Raw genomic sequence first — 14,651 nt, 5'->3', positions numbered from 1 at the left:
TGAAAACAGGGCTGGGCAGACTATTCTTGACTCCTACTGAGGGAATGGCCCAGGCTTGGGGAGAAGGTTTGCAGAGGTCAGGTTCCTTCTTGTCATTCACATGTCATTTCATTTTTTCAATCTCAGGAGACACAGAAAGTGGCTGGGACGACACTGCCGTGGCCAATGACTCATCCATGTCATCGGGCACCGAGTCCAGCCCCCAGTCTCCCCTGACACCAGATGGTAAACGGAGCCCCAAAGGCATCAAGAAGTTCTGGGGAAAGTAAGTTGGTGGTGATGATCATTAATTACATTGTTCAGAATTAATATTCTTGGCTGAGCAAAGTGTCTCCATTATCCCTGTTTAATTAGATGTTGGAATAGCAGGAAGCACAGAGTGGTTACATGTAGAGAGAAGACTTTGGCCCAGAGAAGGAGAACTATGAAAGGCACTCCTTAAGTAGAGCCAGTTGCTGTACATGTCATTCATTTTAGGCATCAGTCCATCCCACAGACCCTGAGAGCATCCTCTGCGGCTATGCCTCATGTGCTTTGGAGAGACGTATGGGTGAGACCAGTTTCTTCCTCCTCAGGGCTCAGTCTGTGTCTTAAGCGATCTTTGAAGATAGAGCGCTGAGTCTTTGCTGGCCTTGCTGACCCAGTCTGCAAAATAAGGCAGAAACTGGGGCCTCCTCCCAGGCAGCACTTTGACCCCCCAGGGAGAGGGGCCTCATCCCAGAGGCACGGTTAGAGTTGAGACTGGGCCTTGATGCTGGCCCTCAGGGGAGGCACTGGGAAGCAGGGCCATCCCGAGCCCTGGGTGTGGCTTGTGAGGCCCTATGTAGGGGAGTACACTGACCTCGGGCTTCCAGCCTGCCCTCTGACGGTCTCCATGGATTCCTGTCCACACAGGATCCGAAGGACTCAGTCAGGAAACTTCAACACTGATGCCCCAGGGGTGGCCGAGTTTCGACGAGGTGGGCTCCGGGCAACTGCAGGGCCAAGACTGTCCAGGACCAGAGACCCCAAGGCTCAGAAAAGGTAAGCCTCCCTCCAGTCCATCTGCAAAGAACCATGTAAAATCCTGCCCAGGATGAGTGGGGATGGGGGCTGGATGCCCCAGAGCCTCCAGAGATGGAAGGCAGGAGCCCCTAGCCCACAGCTTCTCGGCCTATCCCTTTGACACATGTGGACATTGCTCATGCTTATATCTAGGTGCACTGAGGCAGAGGCAGGGGCTGCCTACAGCCAGGATGTGGGGTAGGAGGCGGCGCTCCAGCCCCACAAGTCAACCTCAGTCTCCTTATCTATGAAGTGTGGGGTCAAAAACAGTTGCTTGTGAAAGTTCTTATGAGGCTCACGTGAGCTCCTACACATTTAACCCTGGCGTCAGCTGGCCACATTCAAGGGTCCCCTTCCCCCGGGCGACTGGTGGAAAGAGAGCACGGCCGGCTTCTGGGGAAGCCCCTCCTTTCACACAGACCTGCAAAAGGGTGTGGGGGCAGCAGGCAGATCTGCCCTGATCCCTCATGACACACGGTACCAAACCCTCTTGCAGCGGCAGCCTGGAAGGGCATATAAAGGGATCAGAATGGGAGATTTTTATACGACTGTTCCCCTCACACCCTAATAAAAAAAAGCATTAAAAGAAACTTCCAGAGATCGCCCTGGTGGACACCCTCTCGCCACCAGCTTTATCCCCCCTGCTTTCCCCACATCTCCCTACTCGGAGAAGAGCCTCTCCCTTCCGACCTGCCCAGGTGAGCCTTTAGTCCTGTGTCTTAGGGAAACCCTTTTCCATAACCTCTGCTCCCATCAGATGATCCCCGCAGTATATCATCTCGAGCGGAATATCTCCTACTGAAGTCCGAGTTTCTCAGACATGAACAGGCTCCGGGGGGCCTTTCTCGAGGTTGGACTGTGACATTCTAAATTTAGCCCAACAGTAGAAAGTAAGGATTTTTTGTTTTGGCTGCGCTGGGCCTTCACTGCTGTGCATGGGCTTTCTCTAGCTGCGGTGAGGGCGGGCCTGCTCTTCGTTGCAGCGCTCCGGCTTCTCGTGGTGGCCTCTCCTGCTGAGCACAGGCTCTAGGTGCACCGGCTTCCGTAGCTGCAGCACAGGGACTCAGGAGTTGCGGCATGTGGGCTTTAGGGTACACAGGCTTCAGTGATCGTGGTGCGTGAACACAGTTGCTCCACGGCCTGTGGGATCTTCCCAGACTAGGGATCGAACCTGTGTTCCCAGCATTGGCAGGTGGATTCTCATCCTCTGTACCATCAGGGAATTCCAAAATGTAAGGTTTAACCCTCTTAATTTTCACCCTCCTGAGACTGCCAGACACCAGGGGCAAGTGCACGTTAAGACTAAGATGTGCACAACTTGCAAACTAATTCTAAGTCCAGACCTTAGTGAAGGGGGAGTGATGTTTCCCTGGTGTGGCATGCTGTTCACAGACCTGCACCCCTGCGGAAGGGAGCATGTGTGGACATACCCTGCTTCCCCACCCAGCCCCCTCCGGTTCCCAGGCCTTGCCAGGCTCTCCCATGTATACTCTCAGGACCTTCGGTGAGTGTCCCCAGACCCATCCTCAAAGTGTCTTGCAGAGAAACCCGAGGATGCATAGTCCTCCTGGTCCTGCTCTGCGAGGCTCGTGGATCCATGTTTACCTTTCTAGTCAGACACGTAAATGCTCAGCAAATGTTAGTTTTTAGAGGCTAGAGAATCTAAGGATATGGTCTGAGAAGGCAGAGACCGGTTCAGAGCCATTAGAAAATAAGCTGCAGGAAGCTTTTCCATATATTCCATGAGTATTCTAATCTACTTGGCAGTCGTCTGACTTCAGACATTAATGGTTCTGGGATGAAAAAATAAAGCCACCATAGGCTTGAATGATGAAATCTTGTTCCACTTCTGGCTTTCCTTTGGATTTATTCTTGAAGAGGGGATCATTGGTTGGGTGTAAGAACTTCTCTAAGACCCTTAGGCGTTTTTCCTTAGAGCAGGACTGCATGGTTAAGGGGCCCCATTCACCGTCTGCCAAGTCACTTGGGTGTGGGGTGGCCAGTGTGGGGAACTTTCTCTGCCAAAGGCAGAACTGCAGTTCCAACCACAGAGTTGCTTTGTTTGGATGTCTTTGTGCTTTGTTAACAATAACAATGGATGACAAGGAGAATGGGAATGAAGGCCTGATAAGACTGTATGTTTATCACAGCTGTGCTTGTGGTAACAAAAATGAGCTTGCTGGTGGGAAAGAAAGGCCTTTATTACTCTTTAACAGAAATGTGATATAATTTTATGCTAATACTCTCTGGTATTTATAGTTTATAGATATTTAGGTGTAGTCTTTAAAAAATATTGTCTCCAGTATTCCTATAGGAAAAGTTCATTGTTAGTGAAAGTCTCCAGCCCTAATCTTTTCTTTTTTTCCAGTGGAACAGTTGTTTGCTAATATAATATTTGATAATGACATTTTATAGGAACTCTCAGGTTATAGAAGAATCCATGTTTAAAAATTTTCCTGTTTTGCTGATTTATGTTCCAATGGACAGAGGAGCCTGACTGGCCACAGTCCATGGGATCGCCGAGTCAGACATGACTGAGTGACTAACACACAAACACACACACACACACACAGCACTTCTGTACGGTGAGTGCTTGTTGCACCTACAACCTTCTCAGCATTAACTATTTGCAGCTTTTCTTTGTTTAAACTTCTAGTTTTATAGGCCTCCCCAAATTACATTCTTATTGTTAATTTTGCTTACATGTTTATTTCTTTTGTGAATTGTGAGCATTTTTGCCCATCTTATTTAGTTATGAATATCTTTTAATTAGTTATTTAATTTCTATTTGTTCTCTATACAGTATATTAAGATATTAAGCCACATCTAAAAATTGTGATAGGTCATGTTTCAGGTTTGTTGCAGACTTTACTTTGATATATGAAATTTTTAGGTTTGTGTACAATAAGTCACCAACTTTTCCTTTGTGATATCTTTCATTATTTTGTTTTAAAAATTTTCAATGATTTTTTAAAAACTGGTTTTAAACAATGAATTTTTAAAAAGTAATTTTTAAAAACTTCAAAAGCCATCTATTTAGAGATTTATTTTGGTGTGCAGTGACAGAGTTTTTTTTCCCCAAGAAAAAGTAGAGTGTAAATGTTTAAGTCAGCCAGACTTTAAAGCCACATTTCTGGCCCCCATCTCTGGAGGGGTTTTCTGAGTTCGTCTACAGAATGTATTGCCTTAGTGACTCTAGCTTATGAGTCGTCTCTGATCAGAGTGCTTCCCTGCCTCCCTTCCCTGCCCCATTTCACTGCCTTTGTCCCAAGGTCATTTACTTGTCTGGGCCCCTTCCACAGTCCAGAGAGGGTTCACCCAATGTACTGACAAAGCCCTGTGTTTGGAAATTTTTTCAAAAGTAAGACATTTCAAATACAAACAAGTTTTGAGACTGCTGACTCTTTACTCCAACTTTCCCTTGGTCTATGCTTAGACTAATGTCAGATGACACTGGACTAGCTATGGGCATTGGGTTTGCTGGAATTACGTTTATGTGGTTTGGAATCACTTCGTGTTTGGTTTACTAAGGTTTCATTAATTAGCTGTCCTACTATAAAAATGGCTTCCAGTGTGCCAGGGTGCCCAGCACTCTGACGCAGAGATTCAAAGTCAGAGATCTTGTTCCAAAACGAACTTGTCCTCTGGCATTTGGTTTCAGAAGTATGGGGTAGTGGGAAAAGAAAGAACATTTGAAATATACAAAACCAGAAGCTAGTCTATGGAAAGTCTTTCCAGTCATCAGATTTGCATAATCCTAAACAGGAGATTTGGTTCTCTTGGTTCTTTTTCAAAACAGAAATCCTCTCTTTTCAGAAAAGGACTAATGAAATACATGCAATGATAAGGGCACCCTGTGTTCTCCGTCTGCCATGGGAATGGCCTGTTTGATAAATCGCACTTACATCATTTTAACTGCAATTTGGAAAGATGTTTTGGAGCATGTTAGTAAAACAAGTGGTTTGGCTGTATATGAAAGGTACTTTCTCTGTCATCTCTAAATCACTTAACACCATGTTCAGCCCCGGACAAGAGTATGGGAGACCCTGGCACTGACAGAATTCCAGGAGGTGGGAAGGTTGGGTTTGCTACTGTGGGAATACCACAAGCTTAGGAGAGCAGAGACCATTCACAAAGCAAGAAATGGGAATATGATTAAGGGTAGAGGAGCATGTCAAAGCTCTAGGATGTTTTGAAAAGGTCTACGGGACAGAGGCATTCAAATTACAGTCTCAAAAACACTTCAGAACTAAAATGTCTCTCTGATGATGTAGAACATTTGTTTCTTCCCAATTCCCAGAAACTTAGAAACTAAAATTAAAAGGTAATAGAAGTGATAAAGTGAGCACTGACATTAAAAGAAACTATTCTGATATTAAGAATATACACACAAAAAATCCCAGATCAAACCAAATGCAATAATTCACCACGAGCAACAGATAAATTCCAAACAAAATAGTGAATTTTGTGGTTGTTGTTCAGTTGCTAAGTCATGTCTGACTCTGTGACCCCATGAACTGCAGTACGCCAGGCTTCCCTGTCCTTCACTGTCTCCCTGAGTTTGCTCAAACTCATGTCCATTGAGTCAGTGACGCCATCCAACCATTTCATCCTCCGTCACCCCCTTCTCTTGCTTTCAATCTTTCTCAGCATCAGGGTCTTTTCCAGTGAGTCAGCTCTTTGCCTCAGGTGGCCCAAGTATTGGAGCTTCAGCATAAGTCCTTCCAATGAATATTCAGGGTTGATTTCCTTTAGGATTGACTGCTGTCTAAGGAACTCCCAAGAGTCTTCTCCAGCACCACAGTTTGAAAGAATCAGTTCTTTGGCGCTCAGCCTTTTTAATGGTCTAACTCTCACATCCATACGTGATCACTGGAAAAACCATAGCTTTGATTAGATGGACTTTTGTCGGCAAAGGGATGTCTCTGCTTTTTAATACACTGTCTAGGTTTGTCAGCTTTTCTTCCAAGGAGCAAGTGTCTTTTAATTTCATGGCTGCAGTCATTGTCGACAGTGATTTTGGAGACCAAGAAAATAAAGTCTGTCACTGTTTCCATCGTTTCCCCATCTGTTTGCCATGAAGTGATGGGACCAGATGCCATGATTTGCGGTTTTTTGGTGTTGAGTTTGAAGCCAGCGTTTTCACTTTCCTCTTTCACTTTCATCAAGAGGCTCTTTAGCTCCTCTTCGCTTTCTTCCATTAGTGTGGTATCATCTGCCTATCTGAAGTTGTTGATATTTCTCCCAGCAATCTTGATTCCAGCTTGTGCTTTATCCAGCCCCACATTTTGCATGATATACTCAAAATAGTGAGTAGGTCCCTTGATTGTTGTTCAATAAAGTGAATCATATGAACACAGTGGCAAAAGATGAAAATTTCTTGATTTTACATGATACACTAACTTTGACCAAGATGATGTTGCCTAATATGCAACAGCCACAGGGACATTAAATAAATGTCAACTCAAAAAATATTTAATAAACACCAGAAAGCTTGAATGCTGTGGAATTTTACAGCTCATATCTAAAGGACACTTTATAGTTTTCCTAAATTTAATGATTCTAAAGTTGTATTTAACAATACCATTTTTAAATTGTGAAGCTGAAAGGTTTTTTAAAAATACTATCAAAATAACAAATATTGGTCCATTGTGCTAGAAGGAAGGTGGAATTAAGCTTCTCATGGAAAATACAGCCTTGCCCCACCCACAGATTCAAATAACCACATATCAGATTTCTACTGGTTGAATCCATGGATGCAGAACTCACAAATACAGAGGGCTGAGTGAACTATGCCATTTTATCTAAAGGGCTTGAGCATCCCTGGATTTTGGTGTCTTTGGGGTCCTGGAACCAATCCTCTAGCAGATATAGAGGGATAGCTATGTTATTGAGTTGTTGACATATGAAGCAAGCAGAGACTACCAAATATGAAGGTAAAGCACTATAGAAGTGTATTTGGAATTAATGAAAACATTATTTTTCTGGATTCCATGATATTTTTCCATTTTAGCTAGATTTGTAACTTTTGTGATTTTTTTATTCTAAATACACATTTTGTTCCTAATTTTGTATTCAAATCGTGCATTCACATATTCCATCGGCATTCAATTCTTAAAGAGGTCCCCCGCCCCAGATTTGATAAGTTCCAGGTCTCAAAAAACCTAGATCTGCACGTATTCATGATTCATTAGAAACCTAGGCTCCAGGCTGGGTGACCAGCACCTGCTCTAAGGCACACACCATCTCCTGCGCCTGCTCTGACATGCTGCTTCCTGGTCATCCTGGCTCTTTAAGAAATCCTCTCACTTTCAAGGAATTTTTTAACGCCTCATTCAGGCATTAAAATTTTTCTTATTTTAACCAGCATTTTAGAAGTACGTCCTTAAAAGCAGTCTTTTGGAATAGCCAGTCTTCTATATTCCGTGAATCTGCCTTTATTTAAAAAAAAAAAAAAAGGATATAAAATTGCTTTGTCAACCTCCCCCCACCCCCCACAACTCAACTGGGATTTGCGTGTGCCATTATATTCAGACTGTAAATGAAAAATTGATGTCTGTAAGAATTGATGGCTTTGTAAAACCCAGGCTTCCTGTCGAGGAACATGATCCAGCTCTTCATTTATTCATATCCTTTTTATGCTGCTCAGTTGAGTGTCATAGTTACCACCTCCCCCATCCCCACACACAAGGACCCACTCAATTCTTGTAAAGGCAGCGCTTAGACATTTTATAATTTTGGCTGCTATCAGTGGGATTTAAAATTATTTTAACAAATATATTAGTGTCTGTGCATTGGTATATAGAAAATCATGTATGTCATGTAAATATTAGGAGTATGTGTATTTTATAACTGGCCACCTCACTGAGTTCTCTTGGGTTTTCTAGGTAGACAATCATGTCATTTTGAAAAGAGTGGGTTTATTTCTACCTTTCTAATAGCTATATTTTTGCTTTGATTTTTTCTCATACTTACTGCAACTCTGACCAGTGTTACTAGTGTGATAAAGTTTTTTTATTGATTTTAATTTGAATGCTCCTAGTGTTTCATTAGTAAATAAGATTTTAACTACTGATAATTGGAGTTTTTTTTTTTTAATATTTGAGTAGTGATACTTTCTCTAGCTTTCTAAGCATTTTGGTAAAAATGATATTAAACACTGTGTAAAACATGATTCAGGTGTGGATCTAAATCCTAACGGGGCTGTGACTCTGGGCTTTGGTTCAGGTGTGTATGTATGTGGACTGCGTATTCATGTGAGCACAGCTTCCTGTGTGTGTGTGTGTTAAGTCCCTCAGTCATGTCTGACTCTTTGCGACACCATGGACTGTAGCCCTCCAGGCTCCTCTGTCCATGGGATTTTCCAGGTAAGAATACTGGAATGGGTTGTCATTTCCTATTCCAGGGGATCTTACCAACATCAAACCCATATCTCCTGTGTCCCCTGCATTGGCAGGCAGATTGTTTACCACTGCGCCGTCAGTGAAGCTCTTGAGCACAGCTTCCTGAGGCGCGTGTAACTGCCCCAAGCTCTCAGCAGCTGCAGATCTGAGATTCCCACCAGGTGTTATCCCAGGACACTCAAGAGTCTATCTTGATTGAGTATGTTGTGGTTCAACTGGATCGCATTATGGGGGTTGTTTGTTTAAAACTAGTCCCTTTTTGTGAGGCACTATTATGTTCAGATGGAGCCCAGGCTCTCATGCTAACAGGGTCATTTCCTGCTTCCAGTGACGCCAACGCCCCCTTTGCCCAATGGAGCACGGAGCGTGTATGCACGTGGCTGGAGGACTTCGGCCTGGCTCAGTATGTGATCTTTGCGAGGCAATGGGTGACTTCTGGCCACACTTTACTGACAGCTACCCCTCAGGACATGGAAAAGGTACGGGCTGAGCCCTGTGTGAGGAGGCTCCTACTTCTCCCCAAACCAATGCATGGGAAGATGAATTCCCCCCCATTCCTTCCCACCCACCACCCCGACAACATGCCCACACGTAGGAATATGGGCAAAGGAGGCCAAGATTCTGTTGCTGCAGGTTGATCCCAGGGCGGTGGGCAGAGGTCTGCTGTTATGCTCCACCCAGTGCAGGATCTCCACCCAGACACAGGAGCCTCTGAGAGCTGGGTTGCCTGCCGAGATTTCACAGCTGTCTCCATCTTTCACTTGCAGGAGCTGGGAATTAAGCACCCACTTCACAGGAAAAAGCTGGTTTTAGCAGTGAAAGCCATCAACACTAAGCAGGAGGAGAAGTCTGCACTGCTGGACCACATTTGGGTAACACGTAAGGACAGGCAGATGTGTGTATATTTCTGGCAGCTCCCTGCGAATGTGTGCCTCAAAGGCAGCTGTCTCCTTGGGATAGGCAGACAGATTACTAAACTTTAGGGGAAACACAGCTGGAACTTGAATGATAATTTGCTGCTGCTTTCTTTTTATGTTTTTTTTTTTTTGCATCCACAGTCTTCGATTTTCACAAGTCTCACTTCCCCATTTCTGTAGGTTGGCTTGATGACATTGGCTTACCCCAGTACAAAGACCAGTTTCATGAATCCAGAGTTGATGGGCGAATGCTGCAGTACCTGACGGTGGTGAGGACCCTCCCTCCAGTGTTTCAGTCGTCCCTGTGAGCACCCAGCTCAACGCAGGCGTCCCCATGGAGGTTATTTTACACTTGATCCCACCACCTCTAGCATATCCTTAAGGTCTTAAAACAGTGTCATTTGTTACATAAGACGCCCCAAGTAGCAAAGTACGAACTATTGTGCCGAGGGAACTGTTGCCGTGTCCATGTTGTATTGAATGGTCTGGAAAGGATCCTCATGGGGTGTCTGTCACTTCAGAAGCTCTGGTTCATGCACCAAAACTTTGTTCTTCCAGAATGATCTCCTCTTCCTAAAAGTCACCAGCCAGCTACATCATCTCAGCATCAAATGTGCCATTCACGTGCTGCACGTCAACAAGTTCAACCCTCACTGCCTGCACCGGCGGCCGGCTGATGAGGTGAGGGCAGGGCGCACCCTGTCCAGGTAACGCTGAGCCAGGACACACAAGATAGGGCGTTAGAAAGCCAGGACATTATCGCCACTCACTAAGTGGCTGCATTTGGGACCACGGTGCTGTGGATTCTTCCCTTTGCTAGGGCTTCATGATGCCCCAACATGCCTGTGGCCTGAACTCTGTGTCCATCGCAGCCACTATACCTCCAACGTCCATCTCCCTGGGGGAGATACGTGCTATGGGCCGGAGGGCAGTGGCAGCAAGTCTTTTAAAGACGTTATTACGATTAAAGGGGACAAGGAAGTGGAGCAAAGGGGAGAGAGAGGGGTGAGACAAAATGGAAAGATGGTGTCAACGTATGCAGAGGAGTGGAAAAGAGCCTGTGAGGAAAGCGGGTATTTCAGAATCTCTGGGTAGGTAGAACATTAACTGACCTCCAGCTCCAGATTCACAGGGAATCCATGAGCAGGTTTTGCTAGAGAAGAAATAGTAGAGTTAACTCAGCGACCCACAGCCTGGGGAATTCCCTGATAATCTTCCGTGAACCTCAGAGTTCTTCTACAAGGTTGTCGGTAACACCCTGCTCCTGTGTTCTGGGAACTAAGTCTAACCCTGCTTTAAGAGTACTACTCAGCTTCCCAGGGGATTGAAAACTCCTAGCCGTACTCTCTATCCCCTCTTTTCTCCCTGTTCAACAAAGCACGTTTTGAATGCCTTTATATGTCAGGCACAGTGCTGGGCATTTTGAAGACCCAGATGCCACTTGAGGGCACTCAGGTGTAAGTATCTTAATGTGTATTCTCTGAAAACATTTGGCCACGCCAGTGAGATCATTATTCTATAAAATGCTCAGCTCATCATTGGTAGTCCTCTTTTAAAGTGCTTCTGGATCACTGAATGAGTATCTCCATGCCTTCATGTGTTTGTCTCAAAGTAATCAGAGAGTCAGGGAGTAACAGGATTCTGCAATTAGATATCTCGGAGTAGGAAGATCCTGCAGGTTGAGTGAGAGCTTAACTTCCTGGGAACGAGGCAGGCTCTCAGGCAGCTGGCATGGAGGCCTGGGTCAGTAGGCATAAGGTAGGCCTGGGTGAGGCTTCTAGGGCTGACTGACTCCCAGGGGCTGGCTCCACAGAGGAGCCTGGTAGGACCTGTAGGCCTAACTTCTCCACTCTCCTTCTCCCCTCTCACAGAGTAACCTCTCTCCTTCAGAAGTTGTGCAGTGGTCCAACCACAGGGTGATGGAGTGGTTGCGGTCCGTGGACCTAGCAGAATATGCGCCCAACCTTCGTGGGAGTGGCGTCCATGGAGGGCTCATTGTGAGTGGCTCTTTGAGCTGGTTCACTTGCCTAAGTGCTCCTGGGGTATTCAGGAACTAAGGGCTAGACATGCATCCCAGTAAGAAAGTTGATACTTCATCGGAACTTCTTGCATAAATTGCAATCTCAAAATAGAATTTGATCTGTTGTGGCTGAGATTTAATAGGCTTCATGGAAATAAGATGGGCTCTGGGAAGACTTTCCCAGCTACAGGCCCAGAGGAGTCCAGGATCCAGGACAAGGGTCTGCATGAAAACTGCCTATTAACCAGGCAGCTCCACCTGCTGCTAGAGGAACATGGGACTGGGCAGGGAGAGGGCACCTAGGTGTCACCCCCTGCTTGTCAGGGGACGATCCGTCTCAGCACTCAGCATTATCAAGAGGCAAAGCTGGCAGAGAAATGAGGAAGGGGTGATGACAGGGATGAGAAGCGAGACAGCCTTGGCTAAGAGGGCACAGCTCTCCACTGGTCAATCACAGAGTCGGGCCTGTGCCAGGAAGCAAGCAGGGCGGGGACACAGGACAAGTGCCCTGGAGGCCCCCAGGTCGATGGGGGCCTGTTTCTCAGTGTCATCACCTGGAACCACTGGTGGTCATCGCTGGCTGACTTGTCTGGTTTCTTCTTAGATCCTAGAGCCACGCTTCACAGGGGACACCCTGGCCATGCTTCTCAACATCCCGCCACAAAAGACGCTCCTCAGACGTCACCTGACCACCAAATTCAATGCCTTGATTGGCCCTGAGGCTGAGCAGGAGAAGCGAGAGAAAATGACCTCACCTGCTTACACACCACTGACCACCACAGCCAAAGTCCGGGTGAGTTGCCAGACCCTTTCTGGGGTGGCCACAGGGACCTGCTTTCTGGCCCTTAACTTGGGCAGCAGATAAGCCTGGACCTGGTGCCAAACCGAAGTGGGCTGCCTGGACGAGGAGGCTCTCGTGACTTCTGCTTTGGCTTCTACCTTTGGTTTGATTTTATGTTACTCTTTGTTAGGCCAGTTCCCAGGGACTCTTGAGTCCAAGGGTGTGCAGGTTTCTTTACACAGAAATGATGTGCAGGCAGCATCCAGTCCTCTTTCCTGATGCTACCTTGATTCGTTTTGCAAAGCAGACAAGTTCCCGAGTGTGGGTGCCCTGTGCCAATTAGAGCTGTCTTACCAACTCAGTGAGTGGCCCTGTGGGCAGCCAGCCCTGGAGGCGGCCAGCACACAGCTAGCAGAGGTCCCGAGGTCATCTAAGCACCAGCACCACTCAGAGGGCCTCTGAATCTCACACATCCCCGCTGCCTGAGCTGTCCTGCCAACTCAGCACAGCTCCGGTGCTGGAGCAGGCAGGAAGGGCTATCCATGTGGCTGCCCTAGGTGCTGTGAGAAGGCAGGGGGTGCTCCCCGTGTGGTTGCAAGTCCTGTGAACTTGGCCTCTGAACAGACTGCAGCATCTTCAGGGAGTCCCGAGTCCTCCCAGGGAATGTCAGCATCACAGGGCAAGAGTTTTGGGCACGGAGCCTTGGAGGAGCAGCTCTGCTTGCTCAGGACAGTTGATCTGTTGGCCTCTCCCCAGCAGGCCAGTTGCTTCCAGGAGTGCTATTTTGTGAAGAGAGTTTTCCTAGAAGCAGTTTGCCTTATTCCTTCCCTCACAGGCCTACTCTAAAATGTACTGTCAGGTGAGCTCCATACCAGCTCAGTCATCTCTTTCTCATCGTTTTGCATCTGCTGTGTTTTAGCCAAGGAAGCTGGGATTTTCACATTTTGGAAACATAAGAAAAAAGAAGTTTGATGAGTCAACGGACTACATTTGCCCAATGGAGCCCGGCAACAGTGTCGGTGATGGTCACAGGGCCTACAGTGGCGCCCGGGGCCTCAGCACCCTCGATGCCCCTGAACTGGACGGGTTGGAGCAGGTGGGACCGATCAGCTGATGCCTCTGTCACCCGCACTGCCTGTGCGTCCTGCAAGCTCACAGTAACTCCGCGTGTGTCACCACGTAACTCACCTCACCCCCGCGTGTGCGCATGACCCGCAGAGAACGTTCCAGCCATTGCGCACCCCTGGGCGTCTTTCTCCGAACCCTGCGGGTGGTGTGGAGAAAGGTATGGAGGTACCTTTCTCCATGGAGAAAGGAGCTGCATCCTTGCTAAGGGGCCAGACTTGGGGACTCAGGAGGAAGGACACTTTAGGATGCTTGTACATTTTCGGTAAGTCTGAATGTCCAGCTATAGCACTGGTGGCCACACCTGAGCTTGGACACAGGTCCCAAGACCGCAGACAACCCCAAGGGGCTCAGCTCTCAGGCCCCTCAGCTGCTCCCCCATGGAGGGCAGTCCCAAGTGCCTTGGGCCTGTGGCCAGAGTTTTGGCTGCAGGGACAGAGCAGGGCCTTCTGCTGCGGGGACAGTGGAACTATCGTGACTTCATTCAGCGGTGGTCTCTTCTTTCAGTAATAAAACCTGTATTTATGTGGAAAGCAAGCAGCACAGCCTGTCTCTAAGCGTGTCCAGGGGAGTGAGGTGGGCACATTGACAGCTGGAGTGCTGCTCAAGAGCCCACACTGCTGAGCTGAGCTGTGCTTTGCGGGTGTCCTGAGCAAGGGGGATGGGGCAAGGAGGCACCCCCTCCCAGCCTTTGGAGGAGCCTGTGGCCTCACTTCAGGGTGCACGGCCCAGTGGGAAGCCCAGAGGCACTTTGCATCTCACATTCTGCTGTTGTGCAGACCCTGAAGCTGGTCGCCATTCTGGCGAGGGGAAACCAGCCTGCCTTGCTGGCAGGCCTCTCTTCTTGCGTGTGTTGTGCGGGCTCCGCTGTGACTGCCCTCCCTGGGCCTGTGTAGGGGTTGCTCTGCCTTGGTGGAGCTGGAAGAGACCTGGCTTCCTGATTTAGAGGCTGACTGACTGAAAGTGGGTCTTCTAGCTGGGCCTGGTCTGGCCAAGGACAGGGGAGGGATGCACCCGCCAGTCTGGGCTCCTGCTCATGAAATCCCAGTTGGGCCCAGGCAGCTTTTGGTTCCACTGGGTCTCCTGGGCCTTGTCTGCAGAATCCAGACAGCAGCCTCATAACTGGTGGCCGCAGCAGGGCCTCACAAGCCCAGTTTGAACTCTGGTTCTGTTCCAGATGGAGGTGATGCAAAGTACCAGCAGCCTCAGGCCATGGCCTCCCAGCCTCCTTTGAAGTCCAGTTAGCAAGGAATGTGGGCACTGGCTTGCAAGTTGTTAGCACAGCTGCTGTTTGATCCCAGGGCCAGGACTACTGACGAGAGGTGCTCCCCGGGGCTGACAGCTGGGCACAGCGGTTTGGA

At 47.7% G+C, this 14,651-nt stretch overlaps 1 protein-coding gene across 8 annotated transcripts in view; it reads left to right on the top strand.

The window, feature by feature from the left end:
* PPFIBP2 (PPFIA binding protein 2) overlaps positions 1 to 14,651 on the top strand; it is a 155,343-nt gene that overhangs the window by 137,610 nt on the left and 3,082 nt on the right. For 6 of the 8 annotated variants that reach the window (XM_052652524.1, XM_052652526.1, XM_052652530.1 and 3 more), the window contains 9 exons: positions 127 to 265; positions 895 to 1,023; positions 8,776 to 8,926; positions 9,215 to 9,326; positions 9,545 to 9,633; positions 9,923 to 10,045; positions 11,236 to 11,361; positions 11,989 to 12,177; positions 13,085 to 13,261. In XM_052652524.1, the coding sequence (XP_052508484.1) occupies positions 127 to 265; positions 895 to 1,023; positions 8,776 to 8,926; positions 9,215 to 9,326; positions 9,545 to 9,633; positions 9,923 to 10,045; positions 11,236 to 11,361; positions 11,989 to 12,177; positions 13,085 to 13,261 (1,235 nt within the window). Of the gene's footprint in view, positions 1 to 126; positions 266 to 894; positions 1,024 to 8,775; positions 8,927 to 9,214; positions 9,327 to 9,544; positions 9,634 to 9,922; positions 10,046 to 11,235; positions 11,362 to 11,988; positions 12,178 to 13,084; positions 13,683 to 14,651 lie in introns of those variants that run through there. The other 2 variants (XM_052652529.1, XM_052652528.1) reach the window with 1 other exon arrangement.

Source organism: Budorcas taxicolor, chromosome 15 (genome assembly GCF_023091745.1).
Source record: "Budorcas taxicolor isolate Tak-1 chromosome 15, Takin1.1, whole genome shotgun sequence".
Classification (NCBI taxonomy): domain Eukaryota; kingdom Metazoa; phylum Chordata; class Mammalia; order Artiodactyla; family Bovidae; genus Budorcas; species Budorcas taxicolor.
The sequence above is the reverse complement of the archived record's forward strand: the minus strand, read 5'-3'. Positions and strand labels throughout refer to the sequence as shown.